General features: G+C 35.0%; 1 protein-coding gene across 5 annotated transcripts in view; it reads left to right on the plus strand.

Moving 5' to 3' along the window:
- fhit (fragile histidine triad diadenosine triphosphatase) overlaps positions 1–15,053 on the plus strand; it is a 469,579-nt gene that overhangs the window by 351,375 nt on the left and 103,151 nt on the right. For all 5 annotated transcript variants that reach the window (XM_067387473.1, XM_067387476.1, XM_067387472.1 and 2 more), the window contains exons 4-5: positions 966–1,111; positions 6,035–6,064. In XM_067387473.1, coding sequence (XP_067243574.1) covers positions 966–1,111; positions 6,035–6,064 — 176 coding nt within the window. The remainder of the gene's footprint in view (positions 1–965; positions 1,112–6,034; positions 6,065–15,053) is intronic.

Consider the following 15,053-nt stretch of genomic DNA (forward strand, 5'->3'; position numbering starts at 1 on the left):
TCGGCCATCACTAAATAAGTCGTTATTTTGTTTGGGTTTTTTTGGCGCTCCAAAAATATTCTCATCGCTTTATAATATTAATATTGAACCACTGTACTCACATGAACCGATTTAAATGTTTTTAGTACATTAATGGATCTTGAGAGAGGAAATGTCATTGCTATGAAGGCCTTGCGGAGTCATCAGATTTTAACTAAAATATCTTAATTTGTGGTTGAAGGTCTTACGGATGTGGAACGGCATGAGGGTGAACTAACCCTTTAACTAATGTTAACTAATGCAACCTTATTGTAAAGTGTTACCAAAACATCTGCTCAAACTGAAGCCTTCCAATCTCCAAAAGGTAACAAAATATGTTTTATTTAATTCTTCTGTAATTGTTACTCTAATATCAGGAGAGTTTTATGTTATCGCAACAAGTAGAGAACCATCTGTGCTAGATATAGATTCGGGTCACCGAAGACCTGAATATGTTATAATGATTGGCGAAACATTCATGCCTTTAAGGGTTAAAATAATGTATTCTAAAGGGAAGTCAATTGGGCAAGGCATTGTGCAGGATTAAGAGAAGAATCGAAGCAGAAATGTGAAGCTTTTTTATAATATTCAGTTATTCAACAGCACGTCACAGGTGTTATCAATGGAGCTTGAATTGTATGTAACCCAGAATGCATTCCCTGTCCTAGCTTGTACTATTTTGAACGATGACTGAAACTTTGTATTACTGGCACATCTCATGTTTATTGCAGTCTTATGATGAATCGCTTGTTGTATTCCTCAATTGTCACTTGTCAATTGTCAAAAAGTCACTTTGGATAAAAGCGTCTGCTAAATTAATAAATATAAAATGTTAATGTAATATTCACTCAAGTTGTCCTCATATCTCACATTTCCGGGAGTGTGATGTAGATAATGTGCTTTTTTCTCGATTCAACGGTTTTTCCCTTGACAAGCTCCTCTTACAGATGTTCTAGTGTGTCCTCTTCGCGTCGTTGAGCGGTTTCGGGATCTTCGTCCTGAAGAGGTGGCAGATCTGTTCATGACCACACAGAGAGTAGCCAATGGAATCGAGAAACACTTCCAAGCATCCTCCCTAACCATCGCCATACAGGTATGATGGGATTCAGCAAATACATGTCCATTGTGATAAATTTAGCATGGTGATTCTAGTCTTTCAAAATGTAAATATATGTGTGACCCATGCAGGCAAAATGAGTTGCAATGAGCAAAAATTAGTTATTTTCACATTCTCTATTAAAAAAAAAAAAAAAAAAAAAAAAAAAAAAAAAAAACTCAAAATGATGTTTTATTTAATTAAAAATATTCTTCTATTTGAAAGAATAGTTTTCTATTTGAATATATTTCACAAAGTAATTTATTCCTGTGATGCAAAGCTGAATTTTCAGCATCATTACTCCAGTCTTCAGTGTCACATGACCCTTCAGAAATCATTCTAATATGCTGATCTGCTGCTCAAGAAACATGTAATGTGTACAATTGCACAAAATATTTATGTACAATATTTTTTTTCAGGATTATTTGATGAATATAAAGTTCAAAAGAACAGTGTTTATCTGAAATCTAATCTTTTGTAACATTATAAATGTCTTTACTACCACTTTTGATTGATTTAATGCATCCTTGCTGAATAAAAGTATTAATTTCTTTAATTTCTTTTCAAAAAAGTAAAAATAAAAATTCTTACTGACCCCAAACTTTTGAACGGTAGTGTATAATGCTACAGAAGCTTTGTATTTCAGATAAATGCTGTTCTTTTGAACTTTCTATTCATCAAGGAATCCTGAAAAAAAAAGTACACAACTGTTTTCAACATTGAAAATAAACATAAATGTTTATTGAGCAGCAAATCAGCATATTGGAATGATTTCTGAAGGATCATGTGACACTGAAAACTGGAGTAACGATGCTGAAAATTCAGCTTTGCATCACAGGAATAAATTACTTTGTCAAATATATTTAAATAGTTATTTTAAATTGTAATAATATTTCACAATATTACTGTTTTTTACTGTATTTTTAATTAAATAAATGTAGCCTTGGTGAGCAGATGAAACTTCTTTTAAAAACATTAAAAATCTTAGTGGTTCCAAACTTTTGGACTGTACTGTATATATATATATATGGGATATTCAACTTTTTTCCATGATTCCACAATTGTTTGATTAACATTAATGAAACCTACAGCCTACATATTAAGACCTACTGTACCAAACAGATCTAATTTAATGTTACACCTCAGATGTTTTTCCCCAACAGTTAACCAAACGTTCACTCAAGACATAACAGATAATGTTTGCGTGAATACTCACCAAGGCAGTAATACTGTAAATACTGTAATTCTGCATATATCGGGATTGCACAATGTCTGAGGAATCTTTGTGCACACACTTCAAGTCTGTCATGTCATCAGTAAGATCGTTTTTGAAAATCAGATATCAGCATGAGTTTGAAAATCACACATGAAAATATCACACCAAATGGCACCTGCACATTACCTTCACTTTTACTACTAACTGTTGTCAAGGTGATTTTTGGGGGATGCATGAAGTAGTTTCTCTTCAATTTCACACAGGTGCCGCAAAGTAACCACAGGTGTAGAGAATGTTCCACTAACATTTAACAACCTGAAAGTGCCAAAATATTTTTTCTTCATTTTTAATAATATATTTGTGTCTTTCTTTAACCCTATAAGGCAGGGATATCCAACTTCAGTCCTGGAGGGCTTCTGTCCTGCAGAGTTTTGCTCCAACCCTAATCAAACTAACCTGAACAAGTTAATCATAAACTGCTTCTCAATTCGAAGGCTGCATCCTCCAGAGGTCGCATTTGAAAGCTGCATACATCATCGAGGCGGTCTCATTTAAGAAAAGTAACTGTTAAATTACAGTATTTTACACCTCATGAGGAATAAGACATCTTGATGATGTATGCAGACTTCAACTGTGACCTGTGGAGGACACAGCCTCTGAAATGAGACACAGCTAATGTCTTCAGGATTACTAAGGCTACAGACAGACGAGTTTTTCTTTTTTTCTTTTCGGGGTTAAACTCTGCAGGACAGTGGCACTCCAGGACTGACATTGCCTCTCCCTGTTATAAGCCCTACTGTATCATATTTTATATTTCACATTATGAAATAAACGTTTTTCTCCAAAACACGTTGGTCACAATTATTGGCACCCCTAGGATTTGTAATGAGTAAAATATCTCTAAAGTATATTCCCATTCATATTTACATTTATTTGGCACACCGGGGTGATCATGAACATGAAATTGTCCAGCCATGACTTCCTGTTCTACAGGAGTATAAACATGAGGAAACACAAAGGCCAAATTCCCGTAATCATTCACCACAATGAGTAAAACCAAATAATATAGTTCTGATGTGCAGCAGAAGATTGTTGAGCTTCACCAAATAGAAAATGGCTGTAAGAAAATAGCTAAAGCACTGAAAATCCCAATTTCCACTATCAGGGCAATAATTAAGAAGTTCCAATAAACTAAAGATGTTACAAATCTGCCTGGAAAAGGACGTGTGTCTAAATCATCCTAATGTGCGGTGAAGAGGAAAGTTTGAGTGGCCAAAGACTCTCCAAGGATCACAGCTGGAGAAATGCAGAGATTAGTTGAGTCTTGAGTCATAGAAAAAAATAAAAATAAATAAATAAATCAAACAGCCCTTACATCACCACAAGTTGTTTGGGAGGGTTTCAAGAAAAATCCTCTGCTCTCATCCAGAAACAATCTCCAGCATATTCAGTTGTCAGACAAGACTGGAACTTTAATGCTTCCGGCTTCTATGGTCAGATGAAACAAACAAACAAAAATAGCTTTTAGGCAGCAAACCCACCAGATGGATTTGGTGCACACATGGATAAAAAGTACCCCATGTCCACGGTTAAATATACTTCTGAATCTTTAATGTTGTGGGCCTATTTTGTCTGCTGGAGGTCCTGGACATCTTGTTCAGATACATGGCATCATGGATTCTATCAAATACCAACAGATAAAAAAATCTAAACATTACCGCTTCTGCTAGAAATCCAATAATGGGCTGTGGTTGGATCTTCCATCAGGACAGTGATCCAAAACAAACATCAAAACCAACACAAAAATGTGTCACTGAGCACAAAATGAAGCTTCTGCCATGACCATCCCAGTTCCCTGACCTGAACCCTAAAGAAAATGAGTGGAGTGAACTGAAGAGAAGAAGCACCAACATGGAGCTGGAATCTGAAGGATCTGGAGAGATTCTTTATGGTGGAATGGTCTTTGATCTCTCCTCAGGTGTTGTCCAAACTCATCAGGCGTTATAGGTGAAGACTCAGAGCAGTTATCTTGGAAAAAGGAGGTTGCAAAAAGTACTGAATAAAAGGGTGCTAATAATTGTGGCCAACATGTTTTGGAGAAAAGCATTTATTTCATAATGTGATTTTCCCCCCACTTTCAATTATTTTCCTTCAGTGAAAGGTTAGATTTTTGCTTATATTATTAATTAAAGGTCAAAAGTATAAACAATGCAAATTTATTTTTATAGTCATCTTTGATCGTATTTACCAAGGGTGCCACCACTGTGTGTTTTGCCCTCCCATAATAAAATCTACAGAGCTTACAACTAAGCATTTAAATATCATCTTACCATGGTACCATAATGAGAGATATAGTGACAACTGATATTTATATCAATTTTAGTTGTCTGCTATAATGTGTCATCATCATAGATAACATTGATTTACGTTACAAAGTACCAGAATTTCATTTTCTTAATTAAAATCAAGTAAATCATCACCATAATATGAGCCATAACCTGATTTATCAAGGTTACTCAACATAAAGCACACAATTATTATTACTATTACCATTATTTTGTTTAAAAGGTTCAATAAATGGTTCCATAAAAAAAAAAAAAAAAAAAAAAAAATATATATATATATATATATATATATATATATATATATATATATATATATATATATATATATATATATGTCAGGCTTTACAGGGTTAAAATAAATGACTCTTGGTTTAATTTGTGGTTTAATATTTAATGATGGCTGTCAGACTCTGTTCATCGAGGGCCACTCTCCTGTAGAGTTTAGCTCCAACCATAGTTTCTGTAAATACATCTAAGCCATCAAGGATTTCAGGATTACTAGAAATTTCCAAGCACGTGTTTTGGAGCTGGTTGGAGCTAAACTCTGCAGGACAGTGGCCCTCCAGGACCGGAGTTTGAGTGGCCAAAGACTCTCTTGACACATGTGGTTTCGTGCATAATGCTGTAGCTTACATACATGCTTAAGTGTTGCCTAAGAATACAAATACTTTTGGGGTCACTTTTTTCTTGTTTCTTATAGCTATCAATAAAGTGTGTTTCCTATTCAGTGTGTGTATAACAGATACATTTTGTATGCTTATTTCAAATGGTTTCCTATTTCAAGACACAAAAACCAACAAAAGAAAAGCATTTTGTTTATCAGACAAAAGAGAATAATCAATATCCTTTTCTGCAGGAGTTGATATGAGATTAGATTTCCTTGCTTTCATAAAATAGTAAGATGCTTTTCTACAGTTAAATTTCTTTCTCCAAAAAGGTGATGCATCTGAGGTGTTTAATTTTCATGTGAAAATGATAAGTGAGAGAATACTAAATAAATATCTACACTTTTTACAAAAAGCAATGGGATATATCATTTTTGCCATGTAGAAAATAATGTTTAAAAGGCAAAATTTTAATTTGCATTAATTGTCTATCCACTTTAATTGTACAATATATATTTATATATAATGAAATAATTATTCAATAATTATTAGTATTTAAACTAAATGATTCAAAACATATTTTAAATATATCTTGGCTCAAAAGCATTAACAGACCTAAAAAAATAAAAAGGCACTTTGACATTCACATGGTCACGTGAAAGTGCAGAGATTCATTTGCAAGTAAAATGCTGCTGAATTATTGACAGAGGTATTCCTGAATTCTCAACTAATTATCTGCTTCTGTTCCCAATAGGACGGACCTGAGGCAGGACAGACGGTGAAGGTAGGGTCTTAATAAGCGCTCCCTCTAAATTTATCATGAGGTTTCTGTGACACTTATCTTGTATTAAATAATAATTGTATTTAATTTACAGTCCTAAACCCTTTGAGCATCTCAATTATGCATGTGTCTGGTTTAAAATGCTTTGTCCAAATCTTGTGGGGATAGTGACACTGACTTGCTTTGAGACGGCTGACTGCACATTCAGAAAGTTCTTAGGTTTTCTGACTTTGCCCAAAGCTGTGCTAGCGGCCACTGGTGAAGTGTGGTGATCTCATCTAGATTTCCTTGCTCTTTGCTCTTTTTTTTTTTTTTTTTTTTTTTTTTTTGATATTCCGGAGCAATTGAAGCAGATGCATCTAATAGACAGTTTAGTTGAGAACTAGTGTTGTTTTAATATCATTGATATAGTATTATAGTTTTAATATTTTGGTAATTTTTGTTATATACACACATACCGATCAGGCATAACATTATGACCACTGACAGGTCAGGTGAAGTGAATAACACTGATTATCTCTTCATCACAGCACCTGTTAATGGGTGGATATGTTAGGCAGCAAGTGAACATTTTGTCTTTAAAGTTGATGTGTTAGAAGCAGGAAAAATGGGAAAAAACTGGCAAAGTGTTCCCGGTCTGCAGTGGTCAGTATCTATCAAAAGTGATCCAAGGAAGGAACAGTGGTGAACTGACGACAGGGTCATGGGCGGCCAAGGCTCATTGATGCATGTGGGGAGCGAAGGCTGGTCCGTGTGGATCAGGATGCATCAGGATGCACTATGGGAAGAAGGCAAGCCAGTGGAGGCAGTGTGAAGCTTTGGGCAATGTTCTGCTGGGAAACCTGCCATCCATGTGGATGTTACTTTGACACGTACCACCTACCTAAGCATTGTTGCAGACCATGTACACCCTTTCATGGAAATGGTATTCCCTGGTGGCTGTGGCCTCTTTCAGCAGGATAATGCTCCTGACACAAAGCAAACATGGTTCAGGAATGGTTTGAGGAGCACAACAACAAGTTTGAGGTGTTGATTTGGCCTCCAAATTCCCCAGATCTTAATCCAATCAATCATCTGTGGGATGTGCTGAACAAACAAGTCCGATCCATGGAGGCTCCACCTCGCAACTTACAGGACCTAAAGGATCTGCTGCTAACATCTTGGTCTAGATACCACAACACACCTTCAGGGGTCTAGTGGAGTCCATGCCTCGATGGGTCAGGGCGGTTTTGGCTGCAAAAGTTGGACCAACATGATATTAGGAAGGTGGTCATAATGTTATGCCTGATCGGTTTATATATTAGTGTGTGTGTGGGATTTTTGCTAAATGATCAAGGCAGTTCTAATTGAAACGAGTGGAGCTACAAGGTTAATTGGGTTTTATAATAACGTACCGTCTAAACATACTAAACTCTAAACATACCAGATAGTGTTAATGAAAGCAAATGTGAGAAAAAACAACGACAACATAAAAACACATTTGCTGAAGCATCCATGCCATTTTCGCTTTCTTCTACAAGTCTTTGATCTTGATACCGGGTGAGCTTTTGAGTAAGTTTGCTGCATCACAATGAGAATTTGCCAGTTGTTGGTGTTTTGCTGCCTCTAGTTTTCATTTCAGCTGGAAACCGTAGTGATTTGTATGTATTTGTACATTATTTTTAGGTGATTTCATGTGGTGATTTAGCGCTTAAAAAGCTTGTGAATATCTTCGAAACCACCATACGAAATTCGGAACCATAGTTTAACTGGACGCTAATTCCCAAATGTCAAAATTTTAATAGTAGGAAATATATATATATATATATATATATATATATATATATATATATATATATATATATATATATGTGTTCTCATACACATAAATGTTTATAACTCCAAAACGAAATTAGATATTTTCACTAAATGTGTCACTCTTGGTGGTGCTATAATTAAACAAAACATGGTATTTCCATTAACTACAATACAGTATTATGATATGAAAATTATGCTGATAGCTTTTGATTAATTTGACACTGGTCTCAATAGATTCCTTGGGTCATGTTGAGATACCAGTGTGGCCATAGTTGGCCAAGTTTGCTGTCCGCCATTTTGATTTTCTTTAAAAACTTTTTTTTTTTAAACTCCTTTTACCGTTTTGACCGTTTTTCACCAAATTTGAGTCAGATGACCTTCAGACCATGCCAGCAAAAAGCTATGAATTATGTGTTGATGGACAAAACTGTTTTCATAAAGTGCAGCATCAAATTTGAGGCATGATGCCAAAATGACTCTGAAGCTGTATTTCTGCACTTCTTTCCTCGATTGACACCAAACTTCACGTTTCGTTAACACCTTACTCTGACCACACCACATAAGTTTGATCACAGCGACACCAATTTGTCGACTGTGACAAACTTTTCAATCATATTTCTAATGACTGTATTTATGATTTTTTTTTGCCAATTTGCCTACAATCATCTTAAAATGTCATTACTTGCTTGTTGTTGCTGCTGGTTTAATATTCACAGCCATGTTGGCCGGAGCGTATATGCTCTTTGTGCTTGGCCCCATCATTGCTGCTTGCAGCTATATTATTATTATTATTATTAATTCATTCATTAATTTATGTATTAATTAATTAATTTATTTATTTATTTGCAAAAATGTTGCCATGGGGATATTTTTATCCACGGGTTTCATGTGACGTCACTGTATTCTATCGCCGCCATATTTGTGACCGGTCACAGCTGCACGCTCTGTTTAAGTCTATGGTGAAAGCAGCTACAACTACCAGAGGAAGGTCAACGAAACACTCATAAGGTTCACAACACATTTACAATATGTCTGGGATATGTGGTGCTGTTAGCCATTTCAACAGTCGTCAGAACTACAAATTTATTTGATCCCAAAGGAGTTAGATCGGCGGAATTATTGGCTTCATTCAGAAAGGACATACCACTGGTAGCCAAATAGCAATGCACAACATTAATAACTGTCATTTACATAAGATTATAATTGTATACAATATTGTATTCAAATATTGTGAATTCTAGTTGCTGTGTTTCGGCTTGTTATTACAGGATGAACAAATTCACGACACGAGCTGACTACATTATTTAGTTTGTGTAAAAAAAGTACATGCGTGCATGATTTTGTGCAAATATAAGTTGTAATTTTATGTCTATCTTGTATTAATATATATGAATTACCCTATATAGGATGTGTTCCATTGAGTTAATTAACTTAAAGCGCTTAATTTTACAGATGTTCATTCAGCGCGCGCAGCTCAAATAATACTATCAAAATGAGATGATTTGAGAAAAATCTTTTATTGTTCGTGATCCTTATTAATCAAACCATGTGTTGCTGAATATAATACAAGAACAATAGAGCTAGTTATTGAAAATAATGTATACATTTAAAAAAAAAAAATATGAAAGTTTTAATATTACTGTAAACATTTTAATTACTTAATCATTGCTGTTTGAGCTGCGCACGCTGAAGCTGAAGAGAATAATAACCCGTAAACAAAGTTAATTAACTCAATGGAACACATCCTATATAGGGTAATTAATATATATTTTTATAAGATAGACATAAAATTACAACTTATATCTGCACAAAATCATGTACGCATGTAGCCTACTTGAACAAAGTAGTGTAGTCAGCTCGTGTCGTGAATTTGTTCATCCTGTACTAACAAGCCGAAACACAGCAACTAGAACTCACAACATTTTAATACAATATTGTATAAAATTATAATCTTATGTAAATGACAGTTATTAATGTTGTGCATTGCTGTTTGGCTGCCAGTGGTGTGGTCCCTTTTGAATGAAGCCAATAATTCCGCCGATCTAACTCCTTTGGGATCAAATAAATTTGTAGTTCTGACGACTGTTGAAATGGCTAACAGCACCACATATCCCAGACATATTGTAAATGTGTTGTGAACCTTATGAGTGTTTCGTTGACCTTCCTCTGGTAATTGTAGCTGCTGTCACCATAGACTTAAACAGAGCGTGCAGCTGTGACCGGTCACAAATATGGCGGCGGGCATAGCGGAAGTGACGTCTTTGAAACCCATGGATATATATTTTATATATATATATATATATATCAGTTCAATATCAGTTCAATCATTTAATCTGAGTATTTAATCTGAGTAGAGCATTCAAAAAAAAAAAAAAAAAATTGTAGGATGGGACATTTTTTGTAGAGCCAAAAATGGAAGTTGTTTCAGAGTAGGAGCAAATGATTTCACTTTGATGATCAACAAAATTACAAAAGCAGATTTTTATAATTAATAATGTGTACTGACGAATCATACACAGTTAGACCAGGGATGTTTATTAAGGACAAAACAAATGACTTCAACCTTTATCGTTCCCCACACAGCCCAAGCAGCTCAGTCTGTGATTTTGAGTGATTTTTGTGGCCTTTCCACATTTGCGGTACTACTTTGTGCACATTATCTAATTGAATACATCAGTTACATTGTCTTTCATGTGTGAAGACATATTTAATTGCATGTGGTAAGGCATATTAATTATGCATGTATAGCAGCTTCCATGAGAGTAGCCTGCCTGTGGCCTGAGGTGTGGACTATATTAAAATGGCAGTAGTGTTAATTATGTTAATTGTGGTGGGACTGGTCTGAATTCCAAAGCCTCCTGACAGAATTCTAATGCATATCGTTGGATTCTGGAACATGAACAACCCATTCTTCTTTGGACAGTAGAACATGCTACTTTTAGTTAATTAATAAGCTTAAAAATGACAATCAAAGAAAGAAACATCAGAGTCTCTCTGCTGTTATAAACACCTCTTTTAATTTTCTTTTTTTGAAATTTTTAGTCACTTTAATCACAACAAAAAATGGCTTTTCATTTGAGTGTTTTTATAGAGGTTTGAAGAGGTCTTAAAATAAATAAGTGGCATGATTTCCTCAGTCGCAGCGCCAGCTCTTCAGAAAATGAAAGAGCTGTTAGAATTTCGCCTACTTAACAAGCACATTTGGGTCAATACCATAGCATTTAACTGATAGGCATCCATTTAAAAGCACAGGCCTGCATTTTATGCTGATATTCATCAGTATTTGTTATGTCTGAGAGCTCAGTGTTCCTGATGAGAGGTCAAGTTTTGTCGACCGAGAAAGTGACTGAAGGCTATTATCATAGCCTCTAATCTGCTTTCATTACAGTCTGTTTAAGATTTTATTTACAGGAGGAAAGATATGATGTGGATTTCACACTGCTTGTGAGTCCTAGCAAATTAATGTAGCCTTAAGGTGCTGTCACATTAGCAAAATTTTGTAGAAATGTAGTAGTCGAAAAGGTTCATTGTTTGTTGTCAGTAGTGTAGCGATGTATGAAGCACAGCTCACACAGAAGACAGTTTCAAACCGAGAAGCTTTCTGTTGATCAACGCAGAGTAATTGCATGACCAACTGAAGCCGATGCGAAATCTGTGTGGGAAGTATTTTGCCCTCACACCAAATTCCTGATTGTGTGGATTCCTATTGAAATCACTGTATTTCACCAGCAAAAAATGACATATTCAATCAATAGTTCATCCAAATATCTATCATCAGTTATTCACCCTCATGTCTTTTGAAATCAAAAATTAAATAAAATTGGTAACACTTAACAATAAGGTTTCATTTGTTAAAGGTGGCCTAGAACTTTTTAAAAAAAATATGTAATATAAGTCTAAGGTGTCCCCTGAATGTGTCTGTGAAGTTTCAGCTCAAAATACCCCTTAGATTTTTTTTTTTAATTTTTTTTTTTTAACTGCCTATTTTGGAGCATAATTAGAAATGAGCCAATTCAGGGTGTGTGGCCCTTTAAATCTTGTGCTCCATGCCCCAAGAGCTCGCGCTTGCCTTAAACAACATGAAAAAAGTTCAAACAGCTAATATAACCCTCAAAATGGATCTTTACAAAGTGTTTGTCATGCAGCATGTCTAATCGCGTAAGTACAGTGTTTATTTTGATTGAGTTTGAGGCTGTGCTCCGTGGCTAACGGCTAATGCTACACTGTTGGAGTGATTTATAAAGAATGAAGTTGTGTTTATGCATTATACAGACTGCAAGTGTTTAAAAAATGAAAATAGTGACAGTTCTTTTCTCCATGAATACAGTAAGAAACGATGGTAACTTTAACCACATTTAACAGTACATTAGCAACATGTTAATGAAATATTTAGAAAGACAATTTACAAATATCACTAAAAATATCATGTTGCCATGAATCATGTCAGTTATTATCGCTCCATCTGCCATTTTTTGCTATTGTCCTTGCTTACCTAGTCTGATGATTCAGTTGTGCACATCCAGACGTTAATACTGGCTGCCCTTGTCTAATGCCTTTCATAATGTTGGGAACATGGGTTGGCATATGCAAATATTGGGGGCGTACACCCCGACTGTTACGTAACAGTCGGTGTTATGTTGAGATTCGCCTGTTCTTCGGAGGTCTTTTAAACAAATGAGATTTATATAAGAAGGAGGAAACAATGGAGTTTGAGACTCACTGTATGTCATTTCCATGTACTGAACTCTTGTTATTCAACTATGCCAAGATAAATTCAATTTTTGAATCTAGGGCACCTTTAACATTAGTTAACTTCATTAGAACACTTTTTAAAGGGGTGGTTCATTACGATTTCACTTTTTTAACTTTAGTTAGTGTGTAATGTTGCTGCTTGAGCATAAACAATATCTGCAAAGTTACAGCGCTGAAAGTTCAATGCAAACAGAGATATTGTCTTTTAAAGTTAAGGCAGTTTAATGCCTATAAAAACGACCGGTTTGGACTACAACGAGCTTCTTCCCGGGTTGGTGACATCATAAACCCTGCAAAACATGCCTCCGGGAACACGCAACAAAGTGGGTGAGGCCATGTCGTGCAGCATAATGGAAGCGGAAGAGTTGTCTACACCGGACGCGAGCAGCGCGATGCGGTGCGTCAAAAGATAATAGAACCCATTAGAATAATCAGTGATATTGTCTACACTATACACTGGATGTGGCGCTGAAGACAGCTTCCAGAATCTACATGAGTTCAATGATGGATTTGCACCAAGGCTATTACTGAAAGATGAAGCAGTTCCCTCTTTAAAAGCAGAAACTGCTGTTTATGGGCCCCTAAGTTTAAGTATGTTTTATTGTTTACATGTTTTTTAAATGTATAGTTCTGTTGCTTTTTTTTTGGTTGCATCAAGGATTTACACAAAGACCAAACCTTTTTTGCTTCGCTAGCCAGTTAGCTAAATTATTTTGCATACTTCTCCAACAAATGCCAACAAACTTCTATGTTCATTGACAGTTGTTTATGCTATAAATTAAATGCTACCTTTACAAAAATGATACTACTCAGTCATGTGTTCAGCTACAATAAAGCTTTAATCAGGATAAAAATGCTAACAAACAGCAGTAACATTTACAAGTGACAGCATATCTAAACACGTTGACACAAATACAAATGGAAATAAACGTCCTTTAAAAGCCATGCTTGCAGAGGTTCTGCTTGACCCTCTTCATCATTACTGCTATTTGGGTCTGATTTGGGCTCAATTTGATAATATAGACACCATTATTTACATTTCCACTGAAGCACATATAACAACTAATGGCAAGGGGCGTGGCATTTCCAGACGCTTCAGCGAATCACAATACACTGAGCCAGCTAACCAATCTGAGTACATTGCGTATTTCGGAGGGAGTGGTATCATAGAAGCAGGAAGTCAAACCAGCCGTTCAAATGACAATGGAAACAGCGTGTAGAATAAAGGTAAATTTTATGAAAAAAAACAAAACAAAACAAAAAAAAACAGTGATTAAATAATATTAATAACCACTGTAACAAATCTACTGATTATTGTTAGTTAATGTTAGTTGATGCATTAAATAATGTTAACCTTATTGTAAGGTGATAAAACACAATGTATTCACTATTCCATTAAGAAAAATACACTTAATTTAAGATTTTTACTCAGTCCAGTGTGTGCATACTAGGTTCTTTACAGTTATTTGTAATTGTACTGTCATATCTTTTACTTACTTGCCTTGAAAGTTTTTTTGGTGTTTCGGGGACAGTCTTAAACTGGTGTAAATCTTATTTTACTGACCATTGCCAGTTTGTTTCTATGGGCGGTTACAGGTCTGAAATCAGTTTGGTACTCTCTGGTGTTCCTCAGGGCTCAGTATTAGGCCCTTTACTGGCTTTTTCTTCCTATGCTCCTATCCTTTGAAACTCTCTTCTTCCTGAACTTAGAGAAGCTCGGATTAATGTTAACATAGCTCAACTTTAGACACATTCTTTTAGACTAGCATTTGCTTGTTAGCTTTTGCTCTTTTATTTTATTGCTTGGGTTTTTATCAACGTTTTTTTGTTTGTTTGTTTGTTTGTTTGTTTTTCCATTTATGCATTGTTTATCTTGCACTGTAAAAAAAAATCCCAGTAAAATTTACAGTAAAAAAACAGCAGCTGTGGTTGAAATTTACCGTAAAATAACATATTTCATTAACTGATATAATGTTAATTTACCAACCTAATGAAGTACTAATATCTGTTTTGTATCTTTATAATACACTGACAGTCATCAAACACAGTGGTGATAAGAGTCACATGATGAATCAAAGTTCATCACAAGCAGATTTTCCACAAGCTGAGGAGAACAATACTAATATATAGAAGGTGCACACAGTGTCATTCACACACACACTAAACACCATCATGGTAACATGCATGAAATTTTAAAAATGCAATAAACATTAATTTAACAACATTAGATAACCTAAAACCCTAATGTACATAACTGATTAGAAAGAAATTAGAAAAACTAAGAAGAAACAGAGTTGTTTCAATTAAAATATATCAAATGTGAAGTGTCATGCAGGGAATTGTGGGAATGTCAATTTACGGTTTTTCACTGTAAATTTTACAATGAATTGTTATTTTTCACTTCCAAAAACTGTGAATTTAACAGTATTTTACCGTACAATTA

Source organism: Chanodichthys erythropterus, chromosome 6 (assembly GCF_024489055.1).
Source record: "Chanodichthys erythropterus isolate Z2021 chromosome 6, ASM2448905v1, whole genome shotgun sequence".
Taxonomy (NCBI): domain Eukaryota; kingdom Metazoa; phylum Chordata; class Actinopteri; order Cypriniformes; family Xenocyprididae; genus Chanodichthys; species Chanodichthys erythropterus.